The sequence below is a fragment of the Penicillium waksmanii genome (assembly GCF_028829765.1).
Source record: "Penicillium waksmanii strain IBT 27052 chromosome Unknown utg000002l:1.0-3326099.0:1.0-3328782.0, whole genome shotgun sequence".
Lineage (NCBI taxonomy): Eukaryota > Fungi > Ascomycota > Eurotiomycetes > Eurotiales > Aspergillaceae > Penicillium > Penicillium waksmanii.
The window spans coordinates 2,518,032-2,530,189 of NW_026643249.1; the positions used below are offsets into that span (position 1 = coordinate 2,518,032).

General features: G+C 51.3%; 4 protein-coding genes across 4 annotated transcripts; 1 reads left to right on the forward strand and 3 right to left on the reverse strand.

Moving 5' to 3' along the window:
- Window positions 1-22: 22 nt before the first annotated feature.
- N7481_002631 (eukaryotic translation initiation factor 4E) lies at window positions 23-1,225 on the reverse strand (the record flags this gene model as incomplete). Its single annotated transcript, XM_057261850.1, has 2 exons — window positions 23-1,112; window positions 1,191-1,225. The coding sequence occupies 2 exons, from the start codon at window positions 1,223-1,225 to the stop codon at window positions 23-25; spliced, it is 1,125 nt and encodes a 374-aa protein (XP_057126782.1).
- Window positions 1,226-2,629: 1,404 nt separating this feature from the next.
- Window positions 2,630-6,366, reverse strand: N7481_002632 (putative protein kinase; the record flags this gene model as incomplete). The annotated part of the gene is made up of 6 exons (XM_057261851.1): window positions 2,630-2,795; window positions 2,871-4,868; window positions 4,941-5,746; window positions 5,810-6,067; window positions 6,110-6,296; window positions 6,347-6,366. The coding sequence occupies 6 exons, from the start codon at window positions 6,364-6,366 to the stop codon at window positions 2,630-2,632; spliced, it is 3,435 nt and encodes a 1,144-aa protein (XP_057126783.1).
- A 1,789-nt stretch (window positions 6,367-8,155) lies between these two features.
- N7481_002633 (exo-polygalacturonase) lies at window positions 8,156-9,472 on the reverse strand (the record flags this gene model as incomplete). Its single annotated transcript, XM_057261852.1, has 1 exon — window positions 8,156-9,472. One exon carries the CDS (start codon window positions 9,470-9,472, stop codon window positions 8,156-8,158), a length of 1,317 nt encoding a protein of 438 aa, XP_057126784.1.
- Window positions 9,473-10,212: 740 nt separating this feature from the next.
- Window positions 10,213-10,833, forward strand: N7481_002634 (uncharacterized protein; the record flags this gene model as incomplete). The annotated part of the gene is made up of 2 exons (XM_057261853.1): window positions 10,213-10,281; window positions 10,342-10,833. 2 exons carry the CDS (start codon window positions 10,213-10,215, stop codon window positions 10,831-10,833), a joined length of 561 nt encoding a protein of 186 aa, XP_057126785.1.
- Between the last annotated feature and the right edge of the window lie 1,325 nt (window positions 10,834-12,158).

Genomic DNA, 12,158 nt, shown 5'->3' on the forward strand with positions numbered 1-12,158 from the left:
GAGGATATGTAAGAAAAAGAGTTCATGACAGAGTGACGCCCTTGACTTTGTCCGAGTCGTCGTGGCCGGTGTTGCGTCGTCGTTCGGTTCCTAGGTGGCCAGTAGGGGTGGATCCGGTTGCAGTCGATTTTTCATGGCGTGCCTGGTCAATGGCGGAGCGTTGGGCGATACTATCGTCATGGCTCTTCCAGACTATGTTGGTGTCCAGAGGGAATGCAAGCAGCCGCTTGATGGTTTCTCTGGGGGGGAAAAGAAAAGAATTAGCTCCGCGAGAGATGGACATGGAAGAAGGAAAATGTTGCTGCACATGCACATGCACATACCTGATCTTGATGTTCCGCCCACCGTCGTTTCGTGTCCAGACACTCAAGACGTCCTCGCCACCGCGAACACTCAGCACAGCGCCGCAGACTTCATCTCCGGCTTCCATAAACTGATCACCCACCATCCCCAACAGCAAATCCTCCCAGTACCGATCGGCGACGCCCTTCTTCAATCGAACAATCCACTTGCCACCCCGCTTGTTAGCCTCATCTTCCCACACCGGACGAATGCCCTTCTTGAAGATGTGATAATCCGACACAGTCGGAAGCAGAGAAGGCCGCTTAAGATGCGAATAAGTGCCCCAGAAACTCTCCACCGACGATATCGACGCGAGCGGTACTGTAGACTTCTCATAGTCGGAGTACTTCGGTGTAGGAGGCCGATACCAGACGATCCAGGTCGACTTGAGCGGATGTTCGCCAGGACCACCGGACACGGACCCGGACCCGGATACTGCGGCAGCAACCAGTTCCCTAGCCCGAAGAGCCTCTTCATGATCGCCGGAAAACTCTCGCTTCTCTCCTCCCGGGGTCTTCACATCTGAGGTACTCCCGCCTGGTGTCTTGGGAGCGCCGAAGGAGGCAAAGGCGCCAGATCCCAGACCAAAGGCGTTGGTGGCGTTCGTAGACGGGGAGGAGACACCGGCGGACATGGGGGATATGGCGTTGAAGGGATTCGAGCGGCCGTGGGAGCTGTCAGGGCCGAAGCGTTTGGATGAGCGGGGCAGGTCGACACGGGCACCGTCCTTGCCGTCCGTCCCGGACATGGAGAGGGACAATTTGGAAGAGCTGAAAGAGAAGACGTTAGCTCCTTTGAGTCTTTCGGGGGACATATTCTGGTTAGGCGATCGCTTCAATGAGACTTACTTTGCTCGACGAGTCCACAGGTTGGCATTATCCATGGCGGCGGGTTAGACGGCCCGGGACACGAGCGGTCATCCGGGAGAGAGGAAGAGGTGGGAAAACGAAATGAACGACAGGGCAAACGTTGAGATGCGCAGAACAAACAGCTTTGGGTAATCAGTGCAGTATGAGAGTAGTCTAGTGCGACAGGTAGGCGCAGAAAAAGAGGCGGATCGGGATGGAGAGGGCGGAGGTGGTGGAATGAGGTGGCGGGAGGGGTATCTTAGGAAGGAGGGATGAAAGAGTAAGGCGTAAGAATATGTTGAATAGATAGTAAAGAGGAGGAAATTCGTGTAGTAGAGGTGTAGTAGGGGGTGTAGTCGAGGGAAAGTGGGAGGTAGAGTGAATAGAGGGGAGTCAAGATCGAGTGAAGATGGAGTGGAATTGGAGACTCGAGAAAGAAGCTCCATCTTTGCTTGATCAGCCAATCAGGTTGAGTCTCGCCTGACTGCCCGCACCGTCTTTTTTCCCGACGACCGCTGAAAAGCCCCCGTTTTCTTTTTTCCTTCTTCTTTTTCTTTTCTTCTTCACGCAAGACCACCAACTCAAATCAACACCGGTGTTTCGCCTACTCTCCTGCTCCGGTGTTTCCGATGTGTGTGTCGAGATTAACAATCGCATCTAAAACCATCATCACGAGGGCTCTACAGCTTCCCATGATACGTTGATGACCTGATTGACGAGACACAAGCTTACTGCTTAACTGCTTTGTTATTTTCTTTTAGTCGTAGGGTACGTCCTGAATAGCTTCAATCCAATATTCATATCCATTGCACTTCCACTTCCACTTCCAATCCCACTCCATTCTCCCTATAAATGATGATACCCTTTGAGCTCTCTGGTAATCCGAGGCCCCAACCGCCTCCATTTCTACTGGCTGGTCGGGCGTGAGGTCGATTGGCAAAGTCTGATATGAACCCACTCAGAAAGAACAACGAAACACATGGGCATTTTGCTATAAAAGACCCTGCTAACATGTATTCACAGCTACTACTTAGCTCTAGCTCTGATACCCCCGGGCCCCTGCAGCGGTAGCTATCTCCCATCCCCGATTTTCCTTGACACTTGACACTTGCACCTCCACCCAATCAACCTAGCCCACCCTCCATACGAACTTGGAAAACTCTTCCGATCCACAAATACACTGCCATATCCCGTACACGACTTCTTTTCATTGAATTATTACAAAGATATTTTCTTTCATAAATTTGTGGGCAATATGTCACAATAAATAGGCCCTGATATCTCCCGTAGTAAGCCATACCCGCCATTCCACCCGCTTCCCAGGAAGGTGAATGCAATCCTCCCCCTTACCCAATGCCCCATGCTATAAGCGAAGAATAATCAAAATGAACATCATGGCCACTGTTCTGCTCTGCTCTGCTCGGCTCTGCTTGTCCGCACTAAGTCTCCCGGACGCGTTTGGAATCTCGATCGCTCGACGTCACCGATGCATCGGCCTTGCGTTTTTCACGATCTTTTTGACTTTGATACTCGGCTGCGCGCCGGGCCTCCTTCCGTAGAGCCTTGGATTCGAATTCGTGCCAATCCCCTTCAATGTGCTCCAGCCTAAGTAGCTTGTTAGTATCGTGCCGTGACTTATTTTGAGGTGTGGGAGAGAGGGGATAATAGACTTAGACTTACTCGAGAGCTTGTTGTGGAGCGGGTTCTTCAGACATGAAGTAGGGATGCTGGAGGACTTCTTCCGCACTCGGTCGCTTTGTTGGATCATATCGGAAGATTTGAGAAATCAGGTCCAGTGCAGCGGGAGATAAAATCTCCCGATACACATCCTCAAAGACTCGTTTCTTCCGTTCGGTTGGCCGCATCAGCTGAAACCAGGGCATCTCGACAAGGTCCGGCCAGTCGGCACGGGTCGGGGTACCCAAGCAATTGTAAAGTTTCTCGAGCTGGCTGAGCTCGCCTCCTTCGCCCGGGAATACGGCCTTCTTCGTGAACATTTCAATAAAGACACATGCGGCACTCCATACATCGACAGCGGGGCCATAGCGAGTTTCACCGAGGAGAAGCTCAGGTGGACGGTACCAGATAGTGATCACCCGGTTAGTGTAATCCAGTGGTCGACTCTTTGAAAAGAATCGAGCTAGACCGAAGTCTGCATATTTCAGGAGACCCTGATTACTGATGAGGATATTGGCGGCTTTGATATCACGGTGAAGGACACCTCGGTGGTGGAGATAGTCCAGGCCTCCGAACAATTGTTTCGCCAGGTCCTTCTTATGGGCGACAGTGAGTGCGAAGGTGGGATGATTGATCAGGCCAGTGAGGTCGTGCGAGAGATATTCAAATACCATAAAGCATTCGTTTTTCTCAACCATAACCTCTAAAAGGCTCACGACATTGTGATTTCGGAGATGTTGGAGGAGTTTGATCTCGCGCACAGCTGTCACAGGGAATCCATCCTTTTCGCCTTCCATTCGGATCTTTTTCAATGCAACCTTGCGTTGGGTATACACGTGTATTCCCTTGAAGACCTTTCCGTACGTGCCTGCGCCAATAACGGACTCGTTGCCCGGTTTGCGATAATAGACAGAATCGGCTTTAGCAAACTCCTCGGACAGCTTGGGACGTGGCTTAGGGCGTAGGACAATCTTCGTTTGTTTCGGTGGGAGTTCCTTCGGTGGCTCTGGAGTAAAGTCTCTGCGACGCTCTTGTCGGAAGTCTGGGCGTCGATCTCCCCTTCCGCGATCACGACGCTGGTCAAATCGACGATCATCTCTTCGGCCGTGGGTATCTCGGGGGTCTCTGTGATCTCTGGGGTCTCTGTGATCTCGAGGATCTCGTCGGTCAAAATCTCGTTCTCTGTCTCGTCCACGATCTCGTCCGCGGTCTCGACCACGATCCCGTCCCCGATCCCGCCCGCGGTCTCGATCAAAGCGATCAAAACGTGGTTCAGGTTTGAATTTGGGCAATGGCCCATTCGTCAAACGATTGCGAGGGGAAGGTACTTCGGATAGAGGAAGAGCACGGGGTGGCGGTTCGCGGACTTGCATACGCTGTGCAAGGTCAGGAACTGGCTTGGGAGCAGGCGCCGGTGTGCTCTTGGCTTTGAAGGTGAAGCTGATTTTTCCACGGTTCTCTGCTGGGCTTGTGGGTGGCGCATCACGGGCAGGCGGAGGCATGTTTCGTGCACCATCGCCTTCGGGTCCTGGCGGGGCATGATCCTCTTCTCTTGAGAATGCCTTGGGAGCAGGTCGGAGATGTTTACCACTATCCACTGCCCTTGGAGATTGTGGATCGCTGGCAGATGGAGGCCGTGTGGAAGGGGTTTGGGATCGGTAGTTGTGTCCCATTCTCGGGCTGTCTTGCCCAGCGCGGCCACGGGGCCCCGGGGCTGTCCATTGTGAATTATTGAATTGGTTTTTGTCATCCATATGTGAAGATCTATTGATGTTGTTGTTGCTCGAAGAGGGACCCGAGCCCGAGAAACGACGGTCGGGACCCTGATGGGCGTGGTTCCCGCGAGAGCTAGAGTAGTTTCCACGGAAGGATGGTGTACCCTGGGGGTGTTGGGAGGAGGGATTCGGTGGGTTATCAAAGGCACCGTGCCTGTGATCATATGGTTCCCCCTGGTCACCATTTTTCGAATAGTAATTGTCTTGTCGGTAAGGAGATGTGTGACTAAACGTGCATGTGAGGTTAGTTGAGTTCATTTCTAAGATAGTGTGATAGATTGGGTAAGATCCGACTGACCCGTGACCTGAATATCCAGACTGTTCACCATTGCGACCTCCTCGTCCGCTGCGATATGGGGAGCCGGGTGGAGGTGAGCCCCGATGAGAGGTTGTCGGTGTTGCGTATTGTGGGGACTTTGAGTATTGCCGTGTATCCAGATGTTGTCGAGATGACCGTGGATACTGCTTGTGGACATCTGACCCTCGCATTCCATGTAGAGGAAGTGCATCGCGCACGTTGGCTGGTCCATCTCCAGGGCCGCTTACATTTCCAGAGTCATAACTTGAAATAGGGCGTGAGGGGGAGGGAGACCGGGTCGTATCATTATGGCCGGGTTTATTGAATCGGGTTGAATTCATTTGTTCTTCGGGACGTGGATTGAAAGGAGATACAGAGCCCCGTGACCCAGAAGAACGAACCGAGTTCCTCGATAAAGACCGAGAACGATATCGAGAGTCTCGATCACTGTAACCGTCACTATGTGAGCGAGAACGTCTGTTAGGTGATGGGTGAAAGCCTCTGTCGCGCACGGGGGGACTTTGATTGGCCGTGTCTTGGGATGTCCGAACGACGACGGTCAGCTCCTCGGCGATCGCGACCTCGACGTGGAGAGCGTCCTCTAGGGGCACCGCGACCTGAGAATCCCCGACCTCGTCCTCGAAAAGGGGGGCTTCGATCGCGTCTGTCACTATGTTTGCTGTATGAAGATCGTCGGTTGGCGAATGGCGCACGCGGACCACGGGGCGATGGACTCCGTGTTCTTTGGCGTTTTGATGGTGGTCCGAACGGGGAGTCTGCTCGTCGAGGACCCTGGTTGTCTTTATCTAGAGATTCGACTGAATGGGCGTTCCGATCGGTAGAGGATGGCGGTCGTGTATTATTTGAACGTTGAGGTCCATGGAATCCAGGGGAAGCGCCAGGTGAGCCACGCGGTGGAGAGCGTTGGGAGGCAAACCCGGTCGAATCGTGAGACGAATCGGGCCCAAAGCGGGAGGCGCGTGGAGGAGGCGACCTTCCGTGAAAGTCATAGCGACGGTCACTACCACGCGAGTGACGCCCTCTGTCGCGATAGCGAGCGCGACCCCGGTTTTGGTTTGGTCCTCGACCTCTACGCCTGTCCCGATCACGATCACGATGATCGCGGTCTGGGTCGGCGTTCCACTGGTCTTTCAGTGACGGACTCCTACGGGACCCAGCCATAGGAAAGTCGCCAGCAGCATCTGGCTTTCGCTCGTAGAAAGACAGGGTGTTGAAGGCGTAAGTTGATAAAGGACGTAGGTAGTAGTCGCAAGTGAGTGGAGCCGATTCTCGTGTCCGCGCTTCTTCTTGGGAAGTTCTTTTGGGGTTTGGGGGGGAGAGGGGAGGTCGGAGGAGCTTTTTTCCGGGTTCTGTCAATGTGAGAAAGGGACTTGGGATGGACGCACCAATTCTTGCATTCTTGCATTCTTGTAGTAAGAAAGGTTCAAGTCCAAATTATACCTGACTACAGGTTCTCCAGCTCGTGTGAATAGGGAATTCAACGAGTTGGGCTTGATCATCGTTAGAAAGAAAATGGTGGGTGGGCGAGTCGGGTGCGCGGATGCGGCTCTACAACGGAGTTCTGAACGACAGCCCCAACTGCTCTATTTAGGCCTGGTTCAGGTCAGGTTAGGTCAGTTCAGTTCAGCTCAGCTTTTTGCTTGCGCTGGACGCATGTCGCTGACTCTCCGAGTAGGTATTTCGAGCCACGAGCACGAGCACGAACACAAGGCCGGCCAAGTTAGTCGCCCTGGCGGAGCCTCATTCCTATGGCCAAGTCGGGCCAAGGTTTTGGTATCGGACTTGCCGGTTCTCCGACTGCAAGTCTGAATGGGATCACTGGATAGCCCATAGACTCATCTATCTACGTATTGAATAAGACCCAAGCATTGCCTTTTCTTCCAAGTAACGGCCTTGGCTTGGAAACACAAGCTCCATCCAATCATTTGCCGCCTCTGGTCACAAGCAGGATATTCCTTGCATCACGGTGTGGGGAGCATGTGCAGTAGTCGATGAGATGGCACCATGGTCCAGGGGCTATCCCCCATTCTGATTCCCTTGTGAGTGATGTTTTGCTCCCTGTGACAGGTGTCTGGGACGCTTGATCGCTGAGGGTTGCGATTTTCACAGCTCCGGTTTCCCCAACCGTGCTTTTGCTCGATCGGAATCCGAAGTCAGAATCACTGCTTCGCCGGATTGGCTGATGGTTTTACAGTAGATGGACATTGCTTCGTACAAGTCCCTCCAAAGAAGAGAGGACAGGTACCGCACCACGGCTAAATAAGGCGAGGAAGATTGCCAAAAATCTTGTCTCGATCTTTCAGAATCAAGCCATGCCCGAAGCTGATCACTCCGAGCCCAATCCTAATCAATATGTTCGCTTGGGACTCTCAGACCAGTGAGTACCGGCTATCAGCCCAGGCTTTGTGTGGTGCAGCGATGGCCAACGGTGTCAGGACAATATTAGGGGCAAACCAGTGTTCTTTCAGTAAGCAAAGGTTAAACTCCGAACTCTAGAAGTCCTTGCGTTGTGGGTTTGTTTCGTGTTTCGGCGATTTGATGGACCTCCATCCACCCCGCTCTAGGCAAGTCAATAGCGACCTCCGGGTGAGGATCACATGGATAGGTTTCCCCAGCCTCAGAGAGGGGTATACGATAGAGGCTGCAACTTCAAAGGTTCTGAGTAGTAAAATCGAAATCTCGACGTCAACTTGCGACCGAGCACGACGAACAGTCACGATGGTTCCACCATCGGGCGCGTCAATATGGGATGCTAGAGGAGATCGTATCAGGCAAGGGAAAAAAAAGCAGAGGGTACTGTGTCGCCGGCTTCAAAAGTTCTGGATATCAGGTTAGGCAGTACGAGATAGTAGTATATAACCAGCCCGTGGGCCGGATGAAGGTAGTTGAGTTGCTGCTAGATGTCACGTCAGGCTGAGGTGTCGGGAGGAAGGGGTATTCACGTGATGAGACGCCGATCTACAAGCTCACCCTTGGAGATAGTTTATCCGATCCGAGGAACTATAGGCTAGAACCTCTGCATCAACTACTAGTAGCATCGCATGGAAACTTAAATACGTAGTGTGCGTTTGATGGAATAGATTCTGCAGTACGAATAATATCTAGATATTTGATATTTTAGATCCTATTTGATACAAGAAGACCTCAAAGTCCTGGCCAAAGAACCGCCCCACCCAACTGCTCCCGTCGCCCATTTAGCTCTTGACATTACTATAAACGCCCTGGCTAAAGTTGTTAGGCGCGATATGATTGCATGGAATACCTGAGCTGCCCTCTCCGATGATATTCGTGCACTGGAAAACTTCATGTTGCAAAGTTGTTCCATACGCCGGCAGTCCCTTTGTCTGGTTGATACTTCGAAGGTCCACATTTTCAAAGGAAATATTCGGACACGGGTGTGCTTCGGAGCAATAAATCGAGGCAGCAATGTTATATCTCGAGGTACCGTGGATGTTAGCCCAGGTCACATCCTCAATCTGCATCTTCGACGTATTGCAGTACTTGTTACTTTCCTCGGTATAGATGCATTGAGAAATCTGAATCGGAAGACCGACATTCTCCATCTCAAAGTTCCGGAAGGTGATATTCTTGATCAATCCTCGGCCTCCACCTCCGACATCACCATTTGAATCATGGTCGGCGGAGACACCTTGCCATGTCTTGATATAGGCTCCGTCCATGCAGTTCACGCACTTGACATCTTCAAAGGTGATATTGAGGTCGTAATCAGGCATATCTGGATATTGGCCCACAGAGCCAATAGTTATACCATTACCACCGTGACAAGTGACGTTTCTGACGAGCAGATTAGTGGTGTTCCCCTTTGCAGCGATACAGTCGTCTCCATTAGTGATAAATGCGTTCTCAACGAGCAGAGTATCACTATTCCAGGAGTCATAGCCATCGGTGTTGGTTGTATCCCACTGATTATCACTCGTAGCATTGACAAAAAAGTTGGTTATCGAGACATTCTTGCTTTGCCAGACGAACGTCGCCCAGAACTGCGGCTGGATAATCGTCAAATGGTCTGCCAATAGATTCGTCGAATTGAAGAAAGTGATACTGATAGGACGGCCCGGCTGATTGGCACCATTTCGGTTCTCTGTGTACCACGCCTGTCCGTTTCCGTTGTACCAGCCTCCCTCGCCACGTAGAGTGACGTTGGTACCGCCGAAAAGCCACGCTGTCGATTGATTTTGCAGAACAACCGAGTAGGAGTGAGAGCGCCAGTAGGATATATCGTCTGAGAAGCGAAGCTCGCCACGAAGCAGGACTTCGCAGTTGACGAGGTTGGTGGTGTTTAGGATGGAATTGATGTTGAAAGTATGGTTGGAAAAGATCACCGTCCCGTCATTACCGCAAATGTCGAATGCCTGGTGAATCGAGGGCGCATCATCGACATCCTCTCCATTGTGGGTGAGGGATTCGGGATATAATGTGCAAGTGTTGTTGTTGTTGACAACATAAGAGGCCACAGCCGTGGCCCAGGTAAGCAGGAGCCAGGGCTTCATAGTACAATAATAAGTCGCTTTAAACTGCAAGTTTTGATTATCTCGAAGGACAAACGTTTTCTTGCTCCGAAAGATTTCAGTCTTTTTCCAAGCCAAGAGCGAGGTAAGGTTATAGTTGTGCTCTAAATACTTAGCAGTCTCCCCACGGGGTAGTATTCAGGGTAAGGTTGATATCAATAGCAGCATGTCTGTGCTCGAAAGCTGTGTTACATCGCGCTTGACAAGTTTCAAATTACAATTGCCGACATGGGGTCTTCATATATCAATAAAGAGCGGTTATTGAGCCAACCTTTCATCAGAAGCCGATATTTTGCTTGGACCTCAAGTAACAGCTTCTATCTGGGGGGATGGCTTGGGATCGACATGTTTTCCCCGCCGGGTGGCGCACCGAGAGTAAGATCAGCCTCTGCATTTCCTCCCGCGGAACGGGTATTTTGGAGGACTTTATTCCGAATGGAGAGCTTGGCTAGAAAGCTTGGTGGTTACCGCTATTGCTTTTGAGGTCCAAGCGGTTCTAGAGGTATCTAACCGCATACCCCGCTTCGAATCACTCATCAGAGAAGCTATGCCTCGTGGAATGAAGGGATGTAGTTTTCATGTTAGTATCTGAGGCGGAGTGTACACTACTGGGCGCTTGATCAAATGGACCTACGAGGATAAGATATCTAGACTTTCGAGTGAATGTCGTTTGTCATAGCTTGGTATTGGCTAAATCTAACCACGATCATCATTTAACTGACATGGTACCGTTAGAAGGTCTGGGCTATCTGACCTTCCTCATGACTATCCGTCATGCCCAATGTACCACCGTCCGTACAATGATGTAATCATCCACAACCTATTCCATCGTCCCCTAAAAGTGAGCCTAGGTCATCGGATGTGTCGATATCCCCCATCTCAATATCATTGTCTTTCTCGGCCCCGCTGAGATCCTCAATCCCGTTGGACTCCTCGGCCCCGTTGAGATCCTTAATGCTGCTGAGATCTTCGATATCATTGAGTTCCTCGGTACGATGAAAATCCTCGATCCTGTCGCAGTTCTCAGTCACAAAGTCGTCATTGACAGTGCTTCCCTCCAGAACCGTAAGCCCATCTCGCTCAACCACCGGCGCAATCCCAGAAAGATTCCGGAAACTCTCATAATAAAACCTCACCAGACGCAACCGCTCCATATTACTAGCCGCAGTCCGAGACCCCGTCAAAATCGAAGCAAGAACACGGTCAGAAAGATGCGGCGGGATACCCTCATATCTCGGACGATCGATACGACCGGGACTAGTGATACTGATTTCAAGTTCATCTGCATCGACTGTCAGCTCCCTGCACGAGTGGTGGTTCGCATTCACATTCGGCGTTTCTGAAAACATAGCCTCGACTTTATCGGGTGGTATTCCCGCCACGAGCTGTTGCTGAATCATGTAGGTCTGTAGTGAAAGGCCTGTGTCTTCCATTTTGCGGACCGTTGTCTCGAGTGAGTCGAGGAAGCGGGGGACTGCGTCCATAGATGCGGTGTGGAGTTCTGGTTCTAGGAGCATTCGGTCGAAGAAGATGAAATCGAACTGGTTTGTTGTTAGGCCTTCGTTTAAATTCATTGGGTCTGGCGATTCGTGTGTGGGGATCGTTTTTATGATATCGAATTGATTTTCAGGACCTTGGGGTTGGGTCTTGGGAGCAAGGCCGAGAGTGGAAGTTTCCGGTGTATGGATAGCAGGTTCAGGGAGTTTTGAAGCCATGGGAGATGTTAGTTTGACTATCGGGACATTAAACGAATTCCCGAAGATCTGTTTGGCATTTTGCTTCTGAGGGGATGTTCCGGTATTCCAGGTCCCCGGTGTATGATCAGCGAACTTGGGACTCATGGATGTAATGTCAACTCGCGGGGTCTGGAGCTCATCACTGAGTCTTTGCATCGTTTTCAGAGCAACCTTTGCAGCGTTGAAGGACCACTTCGTACGGGATGGATGATTTGAAGCCCCGGAAGTAATTCCAGCACTCGAGCGGCTCGATAAATGGCTATTTGGGACGCCGTGCCCGATGGTCTCAAGGGAGCTGCTCATTTTGAGAAGGTGTTTGGCGTCAAATGTGTTTTTCCGTACTGGGGTGTCTCTAAGGCGGGTGATATCCAGGAATCTGTGGGCTCGAAGAGAGGTTCAAGAGAATTTGAACTAAATGAAGCAGTCAGTGAATTTCTCTTCCTCGTTGGCCGATATTGAAGTAGTACTTAGGGGTGAGCCGTATGGAAATCTTGACTGAACGGCGTAGCCCTTGAATCACTTTGCCCTTTGGAAATGGGATCTGTCGAAGCTCTGGATATTCCCGGTATCGTTCTTCGAGGCTGCTATTTCGGTCAAGGGAGGAAACTGGCGATGTTCTTCAGTAGCTGATTCTGCAAGCACCGAAGTCGCAGTTCGAACCACTCATATAAGGAACATCAGAAAGGGAAAACGTGGGCAGGATCTGACGAGATCCGGCAGGCTTTGTTTCAGTGAGCTTGGACTTGAATTTCGACGTAAATAGAGGTCAGGGATGAGATCAGAAACAAGGACGGACCTTTTGAAGCGATGCGACTTTGGAGACATTCTACTAGCACTTGGCTACGGTGCAAGAATAATTCAACAGTTAGTGGCGGCCGTGGTCGATTGCGCCATGACAGGCCCCAGAGGCTACCTGCCCTATTGATACCCAT